The sequence below is a fragment of the Stigmatopora argus genome, chromosome 6, assembly GCF_051989625.1.
Source record: "Stigmatopora argus isolate UIUO_Sarg chromosome 6, RoL_Sarg_1.0, whole genome shotgun sequence".
Classification (NCBI taxonomy): Eukaryota; Metazoa; Chordata; class Actinopteri; order Syngnathiformes; family Syngnathidae; genus Stigmatopora; species Stigmatopora argus.
In genome coordinates, this window is record NC_135392.1 from 4,464,992 (window position 1) to 4,485,440 (window position 20,449).

General features: G+C 39.7%; 2 protein-coding genes across 3 annotated transcripts in view; one reads left to right on the forward strand and one right to left on the reverse strand.

Annotated features, from left to right (window-relative positions):
• On the forward strand, positions 1-16,324 carry LOC144075753 (uncharacterized). 2 transcript variants are annotated; one of them, XM_077603112.1, is made up of 9 exons: positions 1-74; positions 327-566; positions 681-847; positions 6,350-6,410; positions 10,791-10,828; positions 11,073-11,136; positions 11,840-12,022; positions 13,242-13,376; positions 14,111-16,324. In XM_077603112.1, exons 3-9 carry the CDS (start codon positions 767-769, stop codon positions 14,188-14,190), a joined length of 642 nt encoding a protein of 213 aa, XP_077459238.1. In that variant the 5' UTR covers positions 1-74; positions 327-566; positions 681-766; the 3' UTR covers positions 14,191-16,324. The 2 variants fall into 2 exon arrangements, with proteins under 2 accessions (XP_077459238.1, XP_077459237.1); XM_077603111.1 differs by having other exon boundaries at positions 327-847.
• The window catches only part of LOC144075756 (dual specificity calcium/calmodulin-dependent 3',5'-cyclic nucleotide phosphodiesterase 1B-like), a 13,821-nt gene continuing 9,266 nt past the window's right edge, over positions 15,895-20,449 (reverse strand). The window contains exons 9-14 of the mRNA XM_077603115.1: positions 20,177-20,278; positions 19,993-20,113; positions 18,687-18,768; positions 18,496-18,613; positions 16,916-17,052; positions 15,895-16,827 (exon numbers count right to left, since the gene is read on the reverse strand). Coding sequence (XP_077459241.1) covers positions 16,751-16,827; positions 16,916-17,052; positions 18,496-18,613; positions 18,687-18,768; positions 19,993-20,113; positions 20,177-20,278 — 637 coding nt within the window. The 3' untranslated portion in view covers positions 15,895-16,750. The remainder of the gene's footprint in view (positions 16,828-16,915; positions 17,053-18,495; positions 18,614-18,686; positions 18,769-19,992; positions 20,114-20,176; positions 20,279-20,449) is intronic.

Here is a 20,449-nt window from a genome sequence, read left to right on the forward strand (position 1 = left end):
AGTGATGACGATGATGATGGTGATGATGATGATGATGACGGTGATGAGGATGATGAACATGATGATTGATGAAGGTGATGATGATGATGAAGATGATTGATGGTGATGATGATGTTGATGACGATGGCGATGACGATGATGATGATGTTGATGATGATGACGATGATGACGATGATGAGGATGATGAAGATGATGGTGATGAAGATGATGATTGATGATGATGAAGATGATTGATAGTGATGATGAAGATGATTGATAGTGATGATGATGATGGTGATGATGATGATGATGATGATGATGATGTTGATCTTTCCCTCCTACAACAGAAGAGAGAGAGAGAGAGAGAGCGAGAATGTGTTTGTCACGCCGGCTCTTCCTGCCGCAGAGCTCTGAGCGCGCCAATGCGTGCGGCGGGGGCGTGGCCAACCCGGCCGATGGGCCAATGACAACCAAGGAGAGGCGCCCCCCAGCCCGGGGTGCCCTTGTCGCCTCAGCATCGCCATCCACAGCGGAGGCGATCCGCGGCGGGTAGGCAGGCAGGCAGGCAGGCTGGCAGGTGCTGGCAAGTAGGTCGCACTGAACATTGGCTAGCAAGCGAGCAAAAAAGTGCGCTTTTGACCTCTTGTCTTTTCATTCTTGTTCTTTTTTGCCCCTTTTTTTCTCTTCACTTTCTTTGCAAGCGTCCTCGCACAGTGGCGTCCTTCTACTTCTGCTTCTTGGGTGTCTTTAAGGACAGCTGTCAATCAAGCGCACGCACTCCGCCGCCATGGAAACGGGCAGTCCCAGGAAGATCCAGTTTACCGTCCCACTGCTGGACACCCACCTGGACCCGGAGGCCGCTGAACAGGTACTCGTTAAAGCGTGTGTGTTTTCAGAAGAACAAAGTTGTTTGTTGGAAAAATAGGTATTGTTCTTCAGATTATATATAAAAAAGGAGAATGTTGTCAGAGTCGTGGGGGGAAAAAGTTTAGCATTCTTTTGGTCATTTTTAATCAAAAGTCATGTTTTCGCAAAATAAGGAAAGGTTACTTCAAAGTCATTTTAGTGGCGAGAAAAAAAAAAGTTGAACGTTCTTTAGGTCATTTTTAATTAAATGTACTGGCGAAATAAGGTAAGAATGATTTAATTTTAATTCAATAAAAAATACTAAATATATAGAAATATGGAAATTACAGCTAAAAATTTGAAAATAAAAATAGTGTTACAATTTCAATAATGATTTCAAAATATTGATTAAAAACATAATCGAAATATTTATTCTTATTTTATTCATTTTATACATTAAGTAAATTATATATATTAAAAATGAGTTAAAAATATTGATGAAAAAAATAATCCCACATTTATTTTACTTCTAAATTTCCTTTTTAGTTAATGTCTTATTCAATTTATTTTCTGTTCGTTTTTCACTTTGTAAATATCAGATACATATTTTATTTTTGGGGTATTTTCTTACTGACAAAAATGCATCATTTGGGAGGGCACTTTACTTTATTCCCCCCCCAAAAAAGTTTTTAATTTCAAAATTCTCACCGCAAGCCGTTTGAATGGCCGCTACCAGGCCTCCCAGTTAAAATTCTTTGGCCATCCATTGCAATTGATGGCAGCTCGTTAGCTATCCTTTCCCGTTAGATATTCCTGTCACCGACAGGATCTACCAAAAAAGACACACGTTGCGTTTTCATGACTCCCGTGCAGTCAATTAGTTGTCTTCACATGCCGAATCGTGTGTGTGTGTGTAACTTCTGCACACATACACACACGTGCCCACCCACCCATGCATGCATTCATGCAAGTTTCTTATAATGAGAAATCTCAGCAGTCAAAAAGAACTTGTGTGCTTTTTTGCAAAACCCGTTGGTGTCAAACATGTGGCCCATGGAGTGGCTAAGGGGGGTCCGATCCAGCCCCCTAGCGGGGTCGTTCGGGCCCTTTGTAGCTCATTCATCCTGTATGTCCACATGATGTTAGTGAGTTTTTCTATCCGCAATCCCATTCGTTCATTCTGCCGTCAAAACAGGGTCCTCAAAATCAAAAGTAAATGATCCCAAATTGACAGGAAGTGACCTATAAGTACCCTAAAACGACAAGGAAGTGACGCAAAATGAACTCTATTGACAACGATAAATGTCAAATTCACTTAAACTGGCCATGGGTGCTTATCGTTCAATGGGATTGACGTCCAATCCATTTTGACTTTAGTGACCTTTTTGGGCCCAAAAATCCTGAAATCTAGTTATCACGATTGTGGCTCGCGAACTGGACCCAAGTTTGACACCCCTTGAGGCATTGTGTTCGTAAAAGAAGGGGGTTGGGGATAGCAAAGCAAAGTAAAGCAAAGAAGGCTGCATGTTAAGAGCCACTAGAGAATCCAGTGGCCAGATAGCATGTCCCGCTCTCCACATTAGATGAATATTCCACGAACAAGCCGGGCCATTCATATTGAATGAACCTTGTATATATAAATAGCAGAGATTCACGAGCACGCGTCTCTTCCGCCGCTCGTGACGTGCGACTATCCATTTTGCCTCCGGCGTGACTCAGGCTTGGCCGGATGGTGATATTTAGTGGAGCAAGTTGCTTTATGCTAACTCGTTAGCGTGACCTTGAATGCTATCAAATGCTATCAAAAACCAAAATGTTGTTTTTGTTCTGTTTTTTTCCACTTGATTTCAAGTCACTATCTCGTAACAAATCAAGTCAGCGCCTTCACACCGCGTTAGTCCATTAGATTCGCTCATGACACGTGCTAAATCTTTCATGCTAGCAAAAGGACACAAGTTCGCTAACGATAAATGTGCGCTTTCAACAATATAAACAGCTTTAGTGACGCTCGTTTCAATGTCAGTGTTCGTAAAACTTGTGATTCTGGCTCGTATTACCATTTAATATGCACATTTATTCAATATAATCATAAATATGAGCGCCAATGGAGCACATTTAACTACATTTAGCGGAAGAAAAACTCTTGGAGGCTGGAAAAAAACATTATTTGGCTTTTCTGCTTCTTTGGCAACATTTGTAAGCCATCTTGGGAACAGTAATCAATGGTTAAAAACTAAAGAGTACGTATTGTGCACCATCAGCGCACTATTTCAGAGTACAATTTAATATCGATGCCTCCAATTAAATGTCTTATGGGACAGAATCCCTATCCGTGCAACTCTAATTTTATTTTCCCATGTATTATTTTTGTTAACAATATGCTTACTGTATGTATTCCCGCCCAATCCTTTTGACATATATTTTCCAAAATTAAATTCAACCCTCAAGTGTTTAATACAATGACAGTCAGGAAATCAGGATGAAAAAAACACCAATATAAATGTAAATAAAAACAAAAATGAAAATGCAAGTGCATGCAAAACCTGATTAGTCCGCAAATACATATTTAAATTAACATGTATACACATAACAAAGTGTTTATGAGCAACCTTTAATGTTATGCTATATAATTATTCGGGTATGCTAATCTGATAGAACGCCAGGGAAGTGAAAGACGTAAAAAGTGTGTATGTCCATGTGTCATGCATGGTTGACTGAACAAAAACAAACACACACACACACACACACACACACGCACACACACCCTTCAGTCTGACACCTCTGTGCTTGTGAATCACTTTTTGTGAGGGGGTGCATGTCAATAAAAACCTCCCCGAGGTTTGCAACTGTCACCGCAACAACACCCGCACAAACATAATTTTCTGCACTTTGAATGACTTGGTCCGAAAAAAGTACTAAAAAAGTGTTTGACTTGATAAATGGTGATTGGTAAAATATGATTTTAGATGAAATGTCGCTTTTGATTGTCGACGACGTTCAAAGCGCCCCATGCGTGTGTTCTACTTAATATGCAAATGAGATGGAAATATATCCATCATGCTGAGAATTCATTTTCTGTATTTCAACAGGCTCAAAATGGTTTTGCTTTATGGTTATTTTTCCCGTTAAAAAAAAAGTAATTGCAGCGCAGCGTACACGAGACGACATAAAATTCCGTTTTATCGGACGTGTTTACAGCCGAGATTGAAGTGGCCCATCGCTCGTGGGAGCTCATTATCATTTAGATGAGGGTCAACAATTTAGGAAAAGTAGAATGCCAAGATGATGGGCTTCCATATGTTTTATGATAGACCCCCCGCCAAGTGAGAGAGCGAGACTCTTTCATATTCTATTATCTTTGTCCTTGAGCGGAATAACATGGAACTAAATCCTGCAAGGAAGACAATCGGAATAATATAAAACAATGTTCATTATTTAGCTGAAATGTTGGATGTTATGATCTAAAAACGAACGTATTGGCCGTAAAAAAAATGTCATGTTGAAATCAAAGTCATATGAGATGAGAAAATGTATCTGTCAGTGATTTTTATAACGCTATTAAACCTTTGACATGGCACATAATAAGCCTTTGACACCCAGGCCTTGAACTGTGATTTACGGGATTGACTGTCAAACTCTAGCTTTTCATTCGCTTGCCGCGTTCGTAATGACAGTGGCTTTGTTTGTCGACATAACGAGACCCTTGGGGTTGGATTTACCAGGGGTTGGCAAATGGGGGCCGCTAAATTGGCTGTTTACTCGCCCGAATAGATCGAGGGACGGAATTTGTTTGTTTTTATAGAAGGGCAGGGCTGGTTTTTGCTATGAGCAATTTGGGGATTGACTTGGGAGGGCTCAAGTTAGGGGGCACAGTATTTTATCAGTGGGGTCTGGGTGGTAGGGGGGGTTGACTGACCAGGCTGCAAAATTAGCCAGCAACCATTTTGTGGACTTGCTGTGTGTGGCTCCAGTTTTTTTAACTAGGTCTACAAAAAGGGTGTCAGACTCGGGTTGGTTCGCGGGCCGCTTTAACATCAACTTGGTTTCACCATTTTAGATATAATATTTAGATTTTTTTAAATAAATGGATTAAAAGAACTGGATTAAAAGCCCTGAATATTCAATTTTTTAATAGATCTAAAACAATGTTTATTTTAGCTTTTTTTAAATATATTTTTAGATTGTACAAAATGATTTTTGAACTAAAAACACAGAAAAAAATGGATTAAAAAATTACAATTATTGATTTAAAAGGGGGAAAATCAGGAAATTTAATATACTTCTATACTCTTCATTTTAATTTGATCCTAAAACTGAAAGTCAGTACTCATGATTTACTTTCCCGGGCCGCACAAAATGATGCAACGGGCCAGATTTGGCCCCCGGGCCGCCACTTTGACACATGTGGTCTACAATGTCTTCTGTGTCTGTCTTGCTAATGCAACCAAGAATTTTCCCAAATACAGGATGAAATAAAATCTAATCTAATCTAGAATACTGTGATAGACGATAAAACACACTTGCTAAACTCATTTTTAGTCGTTGTTTTAGATTTTATTATCTCGAATTTCTTCAAAACAGCTATTGTTTTTTTCTTCTTAAATTTCTCTTCTCTGTCATTCCTTTTTTTTTAAAGTCTAGTATGATTTTCTTTATTCAGTCGTGTGTAATTCCTCCTTTAGCAGCATATGGATATAGAATTAGATTCATATATATAGTATGAGTGCATATTTTCTTACTGTTATAGTGTAGCATCCACAAACCGTTATGTCAGCCATTTTATTCATGTATTATTTAGTCCGAGAATGACAAATATACGCGATGAACGCAAGTTGACATTTGAAGATCGGTCGCCATGCTAATTCCGTATTTCTAAGTTGGTCCTGAAAACAGCGGCGCCAGACTTGGATTTACGTAAAAGGCATTTTTTTCTAGAACAGAAGTGGAGTTTTTTTGCTTCCCTGCAAATGACCCCTTTATATGTGCTTGTTTTTCGCCGTCATGAATATAAATAGAAGTGGAAAGTGCTGAGAAGGTCAATTTGAAATGAGGATGTGAGGTGAGGTTGGCATCATCCAAAGCAGCTGGAGCTCAGAGCCTGGCCAAACCTTTTTCAACTCCCACTCGAATTATGCGGCGGTCGTACTACGCTCTTCATTGCAATTACTGACTACTCGCTAAGCGTCTGTGACGCACGTCGATGTCGTCTCATTTACGCTAATAGCCTGATGGAACAATTAGCATCTCATTAGCCATGTTGGCAGTCAAAGAGTATCCTTCAATGCTATTGACGATGTTAAACGTAGCTACGCTAGCAATTTTTCGATGGCTTTCAACCGTTCTCAGTTAAAATGTATTAGTTTGTCTTTGTCATCCATTTTCCTCGTTGACTAACTAGCACAACACACACTTTTTGAATGAGTGCTCGGTAGTGACAAATGTTCCTAATGAGATAATATACTATTGTATAAAAAACATTATTTGAAGATGTCTAGTTTTAAATGACTCTCCTCTACGCTTTCAGATTCGAAGACGTCGACCAACACCTGCAACCCTGGTGGCGTCCAGTGACCAATCATCACCAGGTACAAACAAACTAAACCATCATGTAGGTAGCCCCACTGTCAGGTATTAAAAAAACACACAAATGACTGAACTGAAACAATACTGTTAAATATGCAGATGCCACCTTAGTTCACAAAATCTTCCCACACAAAGCTCCTCCTCCACTGCAAGATTTTTTACCAAAAAAATCAACAAATCGACAAGGGCTGGCTCTAGAGGTGACTGTGTAGTTCCCTTAAAAAAATAAGAATGCTAAATTAGCCAAAGTACCTTCTTTCTTCATACCTGCAACTCCATAGCAATTAGCATACGTCAACTCCCGTCTCTGAACCTTTTGGCCAATCATCTTAAAGCCTGGCTATTGGACGAACAAAATTGCGGTCTCAACGCTGTCTAAAACTGTGCTACGTGTGTGTGTAGTATGTGTCATCGTTTATTTTCAACCTACACAAGGGACTAAAGATGGAAATTAGCCCACGGCTACAATCTTACATCCCAAAAAATGCATGCTAAGCTAGCTAGTTGAAACCTCTGAATCGCACCTAGCTATAATCGATTGTCCTTTGTCTCTTTTTCCCCTGCGATTGGCCGGCCGCCGATTCAGGGTGTCCATAGTTAGCTGGGATAGGCTCCGGCACCCCCCGCGACCCTTATGAGGATAAGAAAAAAATAGTTTGTGGCTGTCTCCGTCATAAAGGTTCTAGGTGCAACTCTTATTCGATAAGATATGACGATAACGAGTTTGGGTGTAAGCATTTTTTTTTTACCTCATCCACAATTCAAAATGTCATTTTGTGTCGGCGATGTCACGGCGACAAAAGTAGTTACGCGTTCCCGCGTGGGAATTGACGCAACAGCGGCAGAGTTCTCTTGTTGGAGAGTCAGCCTTAACCCGCTCGCGCGTGTGCGTCTACCCTTCCGTAGTAAAAATAGATTAACCACAAGACGCACAGCCGATTGAAATACGAGGTGGAACGTTGGAACAGATGCATTGATTGACCTGGGGGGGCGACGGAGACGGGGGAGGAAGCGATACCACCACGAGGGGGAGGGCGATATGTTTTGCGTCACCTAAATTACACAGAAAGCCTGCATTATTTACCAGCTGGGCCCCCTGAATCCCCCATAGAAACAATCCGTGTCAGTCATACGGCCCGCGGGGGTGTTCTGCCTGACTTTCTGGCTCATTCATACTCTACATACAGAATTTGTTTTTGTTTTTTCGATGCAGGCGCTGTAAAAGCAGAATTTTGTGAGTTTTGTGAGGGAGTGCACGTACTGTTCAACTCAATTTCTTATCAAATCATTGTGATACTATTCGTTCTTTGGCTCCCTGCCGTCAAAATGGCAGCCGAAGAGTTAACAAGGAACCTTAAAATGCCTTAAAACACATGTGTCAAAGTGGCGGCCCGGGGGCCAAATCTGGCCCGCCACATCATTTTGTGCGGTCCGGGAAAGTAAATCATGAGTGCTGATTTCTGTTTTAGGATCAAATTAAAATGAAGAGTATTGATGTATATTAAATTTTCTGATTTTCCCCCTTTTAAATCAATAATTGTCATTTTTTAATCCATTTTTTCTGTGTTTTTAGTTCAAAAATCATTTTGTAAAATCTAAAAATATATTTAAAAAAAGCTAAAATAAACATTGTTTTAGATCTATAAAAAACTGAATATTCAGGGCTTTTAATGCAGTTCTTTTAACACATTTATAAAAAATATATATCTAAATATTATATCTAAAATGGTCAGGCCCACGTGAAATCAAGTTGACGTTAAAGTGGCCCGCGAACCAACCCGAGTCTGACACCCTTGCCTTAAAACCAACATTAAGTCACGTGAAAATGCCCCAAAATCAGGAGAAAGTCAGCGACACACCGGAAACAGCCCAGGAATTCCCCCCAAATAAATCACAAATAATCCAAAATTGAGAGGAAATCACCTGTAAGTCCCCTAAAATGATATGGAAGTGACGCAAAATTGACTCACTGCCTGCCATTGACAACAATAGACGTCCAATTCATTCATCTTTGAGTGGCATTGACGTCTACAATCATCAATGGCGGCCATTAAGTTCCCTTTTTTATGGCCAAAAAATGCAGTGGTGCGGCCCACATGAGATCTTGGCATGAATGTGGCCCGCCAATCAAACTAAGTTGGAGAGCACAGAAGAAGAAGCCAGAGAAAAGAAAAATAAACTAAAGAAGGAGCCTAAAAGGACTCCATGAGGAATGAAAAAGTTGAAGTGAAGCACCCCTCGGCTGCTAAGCACGTTGAAGAACGAGGGCGCGGCTTCTTGTCTGACTTTACTTTGTGTCCACCAGTTAGTCAGCTGGGAGTCCCCCGCCAGTAAGAAAAAGCCTTTCATTAACGCCGTCATGGCCGCTTCTCGGGGGCGCAGATGGGATGGGGGGAGGCAATTAGAAGGAGATCAATAGCAAAGGCGGGTTTGGTGATTTTTTTCAACTCAACTCGTCTCTTCTTACGGCCACGGCTGCTCACTTTCCCCGTAGATGTCAGTGCTCCGATTTCCTGTGATCAGTGAAAGCATCGTTTCGGGTTGCGCTCTGTGATTACTTTTTTCATTTTTAAATGTATTTTTACACGGTGGTAGATGTCTCGGTCATTCGGACTTGAGTTTATCATCATTCTTTTGAGAGATTCTATCAAATGATATTATTATTATCACTGCATATTCACATATTAACTTTTTTTTCAAGGTCTAACAGCTATTTTTAGGGGTACGGAATGCAAATCTAATCTGTTTACTGACCAATTCGCATTTTTCAATCGTAAAAGCCGCTCTTAACTTTTCATGTGGATTTTTACAAATAATAAAAATAATAATAATCATTTTTTTAGGTCCCAACACCAGCCCTACAATAAATTGTAATTGTTATGTAATATGAATGTAAACTGCAGATGTTTTTTTGTACTTGTATAAAATTTTAAAAATTAATTTTAGTATGTATAACATAAAAAAAGACAGCATGTTTTATGTATAAATTCTGTTTCTGCTAAATGACCTCAAACCTATTTTATTCAAGAACTATATTTATCATACTCATAAAAAATAAAAAATATAGCAATAATTTAAATGTCAAAAAATTAAAAAATGAATAACAAATATACTGATTGATTTATTATTACTCCATTTAATCAGGTATGAAAAATAAACTTGTTGGTGCGCCCCCTCGCCCGGAAAACTTAATAAATTTGAAGTTTAAACCAAAATAATTAGTTTTTAACGCAATTATGCTGAGTTGCGTACGTGTCCCGAGCCTCAATCTTCATTTGAACTTGACCCACTTTTACCGCCATGGATTTCTGGCCACATGCGTAATTAGGTCATAAACCTCCTAACTTAAAACCGAGTGGAAATCGGAATCTACGTCTACCAAATTCAATGACGGACGAATGAAGAAACCCACCGGCGCTGGCTTTTAAGCCGGAATAATTTATGCGCAGTGGCGCGCCGCCTCCGGGACGTGTAGGTTGCCGAGCAACAGGGCGCTGTCCTAGAAAAACTTCCCAGCGAGTGTGCGTTTAACTCTTTTGGTCACAGTTTACGCCTTCCGTTCAACGGATACTTTTCTTTTTTTTTCTTTTTTTGAGAGGCCGATGTGTTAAAGTCATGGGGGCCAAATTGGCAACGGGAAAGCTGCTCTTTGTCTCTTGGTGGTCTTGTGATTCTCCTCGAGCTGACTGCAAAACTAGCATAGCATTTTTTTCATGTGCAAAAGCAGGCCTGCTAACAAATTGGATGGAAAAAAAGTTCCTGTTAGACGTCCATTTTGTTTGAACTTAACAACTGAGGAATTTGACTTGATTTTTTTTTTTACAGTGAAGAATTAGCCGAGGAACCAATGTCAGGGCCCTGACAGCTTATAACCCAACGGGGTGTCAAAGGTGTGGTGCGTGGGTCGAAAGTGGCCCGCTAAGGGGGTCCAATCCGGCCACTGACGGGCACATTGTAGCTCATTTCTACCCGACGCGCAGATTGAAATGCTTTCTGTTTTTCGCCAAAACCAGATTTTTGTGAGTCGTGTTGCTACATTTCCGGTCCGCAATCCCATTCGTTCATCCCGCCCTCAAAATGGTGCCTTCAATGCCAGCCCATGAGTTAAAAAGGAACCCTAAAATGCCCCCAGAGTCACATGGAAACGGCCAAAAATTAGCAGGAACCGACAAACGAACAAGAAGCTTCCCGGAAAGTCCCTCAAAATCAATAGGAAATTATCCGAAATTGACAGGAAGTGACCCGTAAGTACCCAAAAATTGCAAGGAAGTGACGCAAAATGAAGTCATTGTCAATTTTTTTGAAAATCAGCTTGAGAGACAAAAAAATGCAACGTCATATGTAATATGTTTTTATCAGTTAATATTTTTTGTGTCTTACAGAAATAGACGAAGACCGTCTTCCAAACCAGCTGTACAAGGTGCTTCCTTTTACAATCTCTGTTCTAGAAATGAAAGATAAAATTATACAATTTTTCATTAATGAACTCTTTAAGGGACAGTTGGACAAAAGTTTTTTTCTTAGAACCTTTAACTCTTCTTGACTCATTTTGGTCTTTAAAAAAATCAGCAGATGAGTTAAAGGAGTGTCTTAAACAGTTGAAACGATCGTAATTGTTTCATCAATTGGTGAAAAATCGAATTTTTTTTTGAATTATTATCCAGGCTGCTTTGTTGAACTCCCCTCGACAGCGAAGAAAAGGACAAAAGGGAACGCCTACCATGAAAGGTGAGTGACAGCTTCTGCTTGTGTGTGTGTGTGTGTGTGGTAACCATGGTGATGCGCCACATTTCTTTCTCAAGCAAGATAAGAATTATTGATGTGAAACTTGAGTGGGCAATTCAGAAATACAATCGCAGATTCCCATGTTACAGTGGATTAAAAAGTTGAGCAAAACAAAAATGACCTGTTTCAACTTCAAGTTGCCCGAGGCAAAATCAGAGGAGGGTGTTAAAACATATTAAAAGACGTGGGATTTAATTTCTGTAATGCCCTGCTCACGCTGATTCTAATTAAGTACAAAAATATCGCTGGCGGTTTTATTATCTCTAAGTTTTGCCGCAAAGCAGCCTTAAACCAAATGAGTAATAACCAATCCTAACTCTACTTACGAATGCCTCGAGGTGCCAGAATTTCAGGTTACAAAATCTTCTGGGATGCAAATGAGGGCCTCGGGATATCAAAACAAGATCCCAGTTACATAAACAATACATTTCTTGTATCGGTTATTTTATTTTGAAATCGTCGCCCATGCATTGCTTCTTGCTTGACAATTTCACTTCACTCTACCGTGCTCTCATTGGCTGTTTGACAACAAGCTCTCCACCTGTGACTCCCCCGTGTGGCTCCTCTGTCCTCCTCGTCACTCCTTTCACATTCACTCAGTCTCCTCCTACCGTGTTCTCCTCCATCCTTCTTCTCCTTCTCCCAGAGCTGCAATTTCTAGTGGAGCACCACCTGTACAGGCAACAGCAAGGAGGCGCCGACGAGTGCTCCTCCGAGAGCTGCCTGTCGGACCGGCCCAGCCCCGACACCGCCGTCGCGGGGGAGGAGCTCCCGAGGGACGACGAGGTCACCGCCGAGGCCTTTGAGAAACTGCGCTGCCAAATGGAGGGTAAGTGGGCAATCCAGGCCAGTGAATACAGTAATCCCTCGATTATCACGGTTAATGTAGACTGCGATAGACGAAAAAACGCGATGTAGGGTCAGCCTTATTTAATAATAATAATTTTTTACTTCAGTTCTAGTAGCAAGCGGAGGACAGGGGAGTGGCTTCCGCTTGCGAGTTTCAGCATGGATTTTCGCATTTTTGTGAACTTAAAACAAAAACAAAATATATATAAATATATATTTTAATTTTTTGGGGGGGATTTTTTTTACTTCAGTGCTGAGTTCTAGTAGCAAATGGAGGAGAGGGGAGTGGCTTCTGCATGCGAGTTTCAGCGTGGATTTTCACATTTTTGTGAACTTTAAACAAAAAACAAAATATATATATATTTTTTTGTTGTTGATTTTTTTTAACTTCAGTGCTGAGTTCAATAAAAAAAAATCCCGCAGAAAAGAATCTACGATGTAGTGAAGCCGCGATATTCGAGGGATTACTGTACAGTACGAGGGTTAACCTTGTCTTAAAGCCCCATTGTTTATTTCCCCCGCGATCGACCAAAAACCAATTCCCATTTCCCCCGCCTAGTAGTTAGCCGGAATAGACTCCAGCACCCCCATACCCCCTTGAGGTCAACCATATTGGAAGATGCACAAATAAATGAACATGTAAATCACTCCAAAACGAACTATAGTACATTATTTTCCTATTTTCCCCAAAGTTTTACCGCATCTTTCTCCTTCCTTTCTCCTGGAAATACAATCTGATTGGCTCCCTCTTGTAATATACGTTCGCGCCGGTATCTCCTGCTGCTTGCACAGATGCTGCGGCCTTGCTTTAGCAACGACGAGTGCGCGTAGGAGATCCATCTCGGGATCACTAATTCACTTTAATAGCAGGTCACCAGATGGTCACACACACACACACACACACAAACACACACACACACAAACACACACACACACACACACACACAGGAACTCGCCCCAACCAACCCACATTCACCGAGCCGTCTTATCGTATCAAAAGGACTACCGTGCAACATGTAATAGCAGAGGTTAGTGTATCCGATGTTTCCATGACGAATTGGCCGCGTGCCCTTTCGAATGCACTCAGCATGAGTAAATACAGTAAGGCGCACAAGGAAATGTCAGACGGGATCGATCCGGCGTATAATTGGGCCTAACGAGCGCTCGATCATCATGACTCTGCTTGACGTCCCTCGCAGCGGCGTTCTCCAGGGAGACCGCGTCGGAAGCGGCCCTGGGCGGCACGCAGCGCCCCCTCTGGACGGAGGGAGACCACGACGGCTCCGGGGCGGATTTGGCGGATTCCTCGTTTCGGCTCAATAACACGCGCGAAGGTAAGTTGTTTTTCTTGGGGTGTGTAAGCTGTCAAATTTGACGGATGGGAAGACGGACGGTATTTCTCGGACTGGAAGTCGCACAAAAATACACAATTAAGAGGGAAAAAAACAATACATGTACTTTGGGTGGTCCATTTTTTTAAAATCAGAAACCAACAAAAATAAAATGGACAGGCAAAATTAGCATTTGTTAGCATAGCATTTTTTCAGATACTTATAGCCTAAAAAAAAACCACACAACTTAACAGAGAGAAAAAAATACATATACAAGTCGTACCAGGGCCAAACTATGAAAAAAAAGTGCGACTTATAGTCCGGAAAATACGGTACTTATCTTGAATATTGTTTAAATGAAGTTATTATGGCCAATATGAGGATTATACACAGCAAAAATATTGTTATAAGCAAAGGGTCTTTTGTTTAAGTAGACGACAGCTCGTTTTTTAAGTGGAATTCCATTTTACTGTTGTAAAAAATTAACATCTCACAAAATATGTTCTTCCAAATATAGTGCGATTGTGAGCAAAGTTTGTTTGATTAGAGTTTTCAAAAGTAATTAAAGACAGTTCAAGGTTAAATAAATAATACGCTGGCAAACAAAACTTCCTCCTTTAAAGCCGAGATTTTTTTTTTAAAGCACAAACATGGAAAAAAGATAAATACCGTAAAGCCCTGAATCCAGATAAAAGCAGTTCCGAAAATGAACTTTCATGTCCGTCCGTATTTTCCAGACACAAAAGCGGCGACGTTGAGCAGCAGTCAGCCGGCCGGCGACGAAACAAACAAGGTCGACCCGGGGACGGAAAAATAAATACTGAAAACCAAGATAAGAGGAATGAATTGAAGCGCTCTGGTGTACGTCGCCAACGCCGCGACTCCTCCTAAACAATCACACAACATTGTGTTTGTGTGCAAACACACCAGGTCAGTCCTTTATAGGGCCTCGGTTACCAGCTGCAAAATATTCATACGTTCAAGTCTTTGTTTTGGCTCCTATAACTCAAATTTTCCCCATTTTGGCTATTATTGACCAGCCTAGGCATCAATGGCTACATTTACCGCATTTTCTCTCGCGTATAAGCCGTATTTGTCGCTAAAAAATGATGACTAAATCAAGGGTACGGCTTATATGCGCACAAATTAGACTTGACATACACAAAACGCCATAACGCAAGACAATGCAGCTAATACGGTCATTTGTTTCAAAATAGAGAAAAGATAAACAGATATAAGGCTTAAGAAAAATTATTTTGACGCTTATTTTGAAAAATAAACCGTATCTTGCATAATTGTACGTGAAAAAACTCACTTACTTGTGCCTCCCGTTGCTCGCTCAGGGCGCCGCCATCTTACCTAAGAATGACAAACCAGACCGCTACGGACACACTTCCTGGTTGTACTGCTCACATGACCTCCTTTTTGAATTTAACTTCTTAATGATATTGACCCAAATAATGTGCAATTCAGTAGACGTTCCTTTGGATTCATACAGTTAAATCAGGGGGTGTCTTATACGTGAGAAATTGTAAAATTCAACGATTTTAAGGCAGTTTCAAGGGTACATCTTATCAAATAAAAAAATTAAAGGCTCTTACAAAGGTTGAAAGGCCTAACGGTAGAATAAAAAGTGGAAATATTTACGAAATAACCCTCATGTTTAAAGTACGGCTTCTTCTACTACTGTTTCCGCTACATTTGGCCAATCCGCGCATGTTAAAATAATTTGTTCCGGAAGGGTTTATTCCTGAATATCCAGGAAATCATCCTATAATTTTAATCCGGATTAAAGGATTTTTTTCACTATAAAGCCGATATCCAAACACTAATTTTAATGTCATTTATGTGCCATGACATGGAAGCAATAATAATAACAACAACACCCCGTTTGTACTTTAAGAAATAGATCACTTTTGGGAGAAGTGTCATTTTAATATTCTAGAAGATAAAGTCATAGAAAAGAGAATAGGAGGGTAATAGAGTTAGTTGTGCTTGGATTTAGGAGTTAGTTTGACTCTTATTTTCAGCTATGAATAGTCACGGTTAATTAATTGTTGTCATTGCCTCCTTATTTTACCTCAAATTCAAATGTCATGATTTTAATTACTATGTCATGAAATCTTTTGGGGATTTTTAAAAGTCCATGATCAATAAATTGACATTTTTCATTTCGACATCTTCTTTTTGTTTAAATATAAATATTTCCTAAACACCTAGCATGCCACTATTAGCGTACTTTTACTGTGCTAATTTCAAATAAGACACAGGAAAGAATATTTTTGTTGACAGCTGTTACTAACTAAATTTTGGTGCGGAATTCATTTCAATTTTTTTCCTGGCACGTCAAATTTTTGAGTGACAGATGCCCATCTTTTCAAAATACTGTAAATAGCAAGTAGATTTACATTCATATTTTCATTTTTGGGGGTCAAAATGAGGATTAACCTCCTGTTTTAGGTCAATGTGGATGAATGAAATTGTTAATTTTGTCAAAAAATACCAGAATATTGAGAGAATGTCTTAGAGAAATTCATATTATTTTCTTCCATATAGGTACATACATTTTTTTAGTATCGAATAGCATAAAAAAATTGGAATTCGCATGATAGTGTTAGTTTTAATTAGCATAAAAACCTAACTAAACCATTTTTTTTCTGTTAAGTATTCTCCAATTCCATTTTTTTCCCAAGTAGCCCCCAAAAAATGAAAAAAAAAATCTAGTTAAATATATAGATTGTGACAATCTTTCCATATGCTTAATATTAAATGACAGAAATAGAAAGGAACTCATGAATCAGAATGCCAAAAAGTCCAAATAAAGAAATAATGTTTTGTGTATTTCTGGATTTTGTCCCTAATTGAACTCCCATGTTTCAGCCTTACTTGAACTGATGACATGGCTTATCAAAAATGTGTTTGATACAATAAAAATGTTTTCAATTGCTCAACACTTGTGCTTTCTTACAGCAAAAAAAGACAAAATTGGACTTTTTGAGGTGACTCCCCTAAAAATAGGCCTTTCGCATTAATAATTCATCCAACTATGAGCCGCAATCTTAAAAACGCATACATCTTTCATAAACATATTCGCAGCATCATCGGCTGCCTTTGACTGCCATAGACGCCAATTTTTCCTGAGAATAATCTCTGCCGGCCTACCTCATCAAATTGGATTGGACGTTCTTTGCAGTCAATGGCACAAAAAAAAACATTTTTTCTCCTCCCAGGAAATTAATTTAATATTTTCTAGCTATAGCACAACACGACCCGCATGTTATACTTTATACAATTAAATTATGACATAATAAATGAGACAGCATAAGAAACAGTGACTCTCAATTCAACATATTTTTCGTACCAGGATTGTATAAAGTTTAGTGTTTTGTGTCCAGCTGGGATTTGTGCGACGCATCTTTTGTTGATTTCCGCTCTTTTGTCACTTCTGAGAATCCTTCAAAACAAAAGTAAATGCGTTAAAAAAAAGAAATGCAGCCCAAACCGTGATGCGTTTACGGATCCTCGTTGAAAGGAAATTCTACCGTTGGAGCCTCCGTCTTTCCACTTTAGCTTGTTGTCGTCAGCATGCCGCGTCCAAGTGGATCGGAAGCTGACCAGTTCGGCTGTGATGTGAGCCAGACTCCATTGAAGGCCTCTGGAGCTCTCTTTCCACACGTTACTAACATGTAAAAGTCAACATTAGTTGTAGTACATATATGTATTTTTTTGTTCCGATTCAAATATGCCTTCTTTTCAGCCATTATTTTGTTAGGCTCTGTTCTGATTAGATTTCCGTTTCCACCTGCGCTCGTCTGCTAACCAGGTGTTTGTTGTTGGGTCGTCGTTTTGTATACGTTATTTGGAGTTACATCGGCAACTATTTTCTTTTTCTGGAGATGTTTTTATTTTATTTTATTTTTTACAAGGCGAAGACTCAACTAAGGTAAGCTGACTTGTTTTATCAGCAGTTTGTTTGATGCAAATGTTTGTAGTATTTTGAATCTTTTTTTCCCATTAGAATGTTCTGGATGTACACCCTCATTGATACTAATTGACTAGCAACAGCGTAACAATGTTGTCAATTCTGAGACTTTTTTGTACTTTAAAAATGGTAAAATAACTAAGAGATGCACATATTTTTATGTATTTTACTTTTAAATTCTGATTATGGCTTTCAAAGAATAATATTTGAAAATAGGAGTTGTTTATGGCTCTCTGTTAAAAATCTTCACGACCCCCGGTGTAACATATGCTTATAAAACACTATATATATTTATATGCATCCAATTATCATCATATTATCATCATCATGCATCCAATGCCCCACTTTCGGACTTTTGAGTGTAAGAATTGTGCCTGCCTTTAGCTACATGGTGAAATGTGATACACATTTTCTAAAAAAAAAAAGGCAGTGGGTAACCGGTCAAATAGTCCCAGGGGCTATTTAGCCGGTAACCGGTCAAATAGTCTATATGGCCCCATATGGCCATTTAGCCGGTAAGAATTCTGTGTGGGGTAAATAGTAAGAAACTATGGCTCCGGAGCCACTGCCTAAATAATAGTCATTAAATCCCTATTCACCTAATGTTAAAATCTATCTAATTGGCAATAACACATCAAATTTCAATAAGATTGGTTGAATGGTTTAGAAAATCCCCTATTCACTCAATGTTAAATAATAGGTTACCGGCTAAATAGTCCCTGGGACTTTTTGACTGGTTACCGGCTAAGCAGCCACTGCCCAAAAAAAAGTCACTCAGAAAGTACAGTAGTCGCGGTATTTAGGACAAAAAAAGCACAGATAATTCAATTTTTCGTACCACTTATCCTCGCAAGGGTCCCCAACCAAGTACAACCATTCACGCTCATACTTGTACCTATAGGCAATTTCACTCATCTTAGCGTGCATGTTTTGCGGATGTGGGCGTAACCGGAGTACCTGGAAAAAAACCATGCAAACTCCACACATTGAGGACCCACCTGGGATTCCACCAATCTCTGAAATGTGAGACCTACGCCCTAACCACTTGCCCACCGGGCCGCCAATTTCATTCATTCAATAACATTCACCATTTTATTGACTGCACTTAAACAAAGCCAATGATTTGCAAATCCGTTGTACCTGTGTCTGTTGCACGGGTCTAGCGGTCCCGGGTTCTCCTCCACCAGAGGAACCACTATCTTCTCCGCCATGTCCGTCAGGAGGGAAAACGTCGGATACACGATAAAGTCGATGAAACCTAAAGGAAAGACAGCCCATCCGACGTTATCCGGGTAAGTCCATTTCTGAATTTTTTATGATTTTGCACTTACCGATCTGGGACTCGGCCACTAGGGTGGTTTTTCGATCGCACAGTGGCGAGAAGGGCAAACCGAGCTCCGCCTCTCTATCACCCTCCCCATGGTAGAAAAGAGACAAGCAGCAGATATCTTAAAAGGCATCCCACTCTAAAAGCTCAAAATAACGATAGTAGCCTTATGTCATATATCCAAGTACATATTTTTTGTTTTTTTTACAGTAATGGGAAAAAAACCTGAATAGCAGAGGAGGCACTGTACGCCTCTTTATTATATTTTTGTATTAGGCCCCTCAAAATATTTCATGGAAAGAATGATGTGGTGGAATTTAACGGGATGTAATTCACAATTTTTATTTTTAAGGTATTGTAGCTTTAACAAAAAACAGACTTTTGCTGGTCAGAAAAAAAGATGTGTTAAACTACCATATTAGCCGCCCCTGTGTATAAGCAGCACCCTTAAAATTGGCTTAGAATTCTTGAATTGTACAATTTCTCACGTATAAGCCGCCCCCTGATTCCCAATTTTCTCCTCCATATTCATGGTTTTGTTAGGGAGTACAAATGTGTTACTTTGAAGGGCAAATCTTAAGAAAAATCATTGCACGTGCTATTTCTGAGATACTGTATGAATCAAAAGCACATTATTAGGTTCAATATCATAAGGAAGTTAGTAATTCATCCAGTAATGGTTGTTTTCTTGCTGCAAAACTGAAAATAACCAACAAATAGTAAATATTAATTTGCCGACATCTACTGGTGAAAAAGAGTATAGCAACTAAGTCTTTTTTCACATATAAGCCGTAGCCTTGATTCAGTATTTTTTTTTTGTTACAAATACGGCTTATATGCGAGAGAATACAGTAGAGTGTTAGACAAACTAGAAAAAAAGTGTGACTATAGTACAGAAAATACGGTACTTGTATTACCGGTACAGTAATTTAATGGATAATGTAGACCAGACAAGGCCACGATAATGGAAAAAACGCAAAGTATTATGACATACCATATGACATGTTTTTGCGCCTATACAAAAATACAGGTACAATTATGAAGTGTACTAAATACTATACTTGTACTACAAGTCTTTGGACTACTATGAGAGCCTGTACATACTACAAGATCTTTGTTCCGGTGTGCTCAACATGCATGTTGCTAAAATCAGAAACGGTAGCCTATCTGATGTATGAGCCCCGCCTCCTGCTACACGTCCGACGCGATTGGCTATTAGTCCCTCACCTTCCAAGTGACCTTGCACAAGTACAGCGGTAGGTGATGGATGATAAAACTGACTTTGGACTCTTATATCATGCTCCTCCTACCTGCCTGAAGAACTCCTCCATTAGAGCTTTGGTCCATCTGGAGTGAAGACACCAGGGTTTCGATGGATGGCTGATGTCAGCCGTGTGGAGTAACAGGGACAAAGCTTTGGACTTTTCAATCCTGTTTGATGAAAAAACACCAAATTCAGCCGTTGGCCGCCTCCTGAAAATATCCCTTCTTTACCGTTCTTGTTGCTGCAGGCAGGATTTCATTGCTTTTACTTGGAGAAGATGAGAGGACATGTCGGTGGACAGCACCATCTCAATGACAAGAGAACGTAGTTCCCTGCGTAGGAGGAGAATGAAGAAGGATTTTTTTTGGAGATGGTTCTTGTAGCGTATTGACTAGCAACAATGGCGTTAGCCATCCAATCTCCTTGAACTGGCAGTCCCAGTTAAAATGGATTGGATGGCTGAGTAACCAAACATTGAGTGGGAAAAGTAGCTTTTTTGGAAG

Coding starts and splice junctions, on each gene's coding strand:
- LOC144075753 (XM_077603111.1), top strand. CDS start 767: ATGGAAACGGGCAGTCCCAGGAAGATCCAGTTTACCGTCCCACTGCTG. Junction 6,411..10,790: donor CAGTGACCAATCATCACCAG/GTACAAACAAAC, acceptor TGTGTCTTACAG/AAATAGACGAAGACCGTCTT. Junction 11,137..11,839: donor GGGAACGCCTACCATGAAAG/GTGAGTGACAGC, acceptor TCCTTCTCCCAG/AGCTGCAATTTCTAGTGGAG.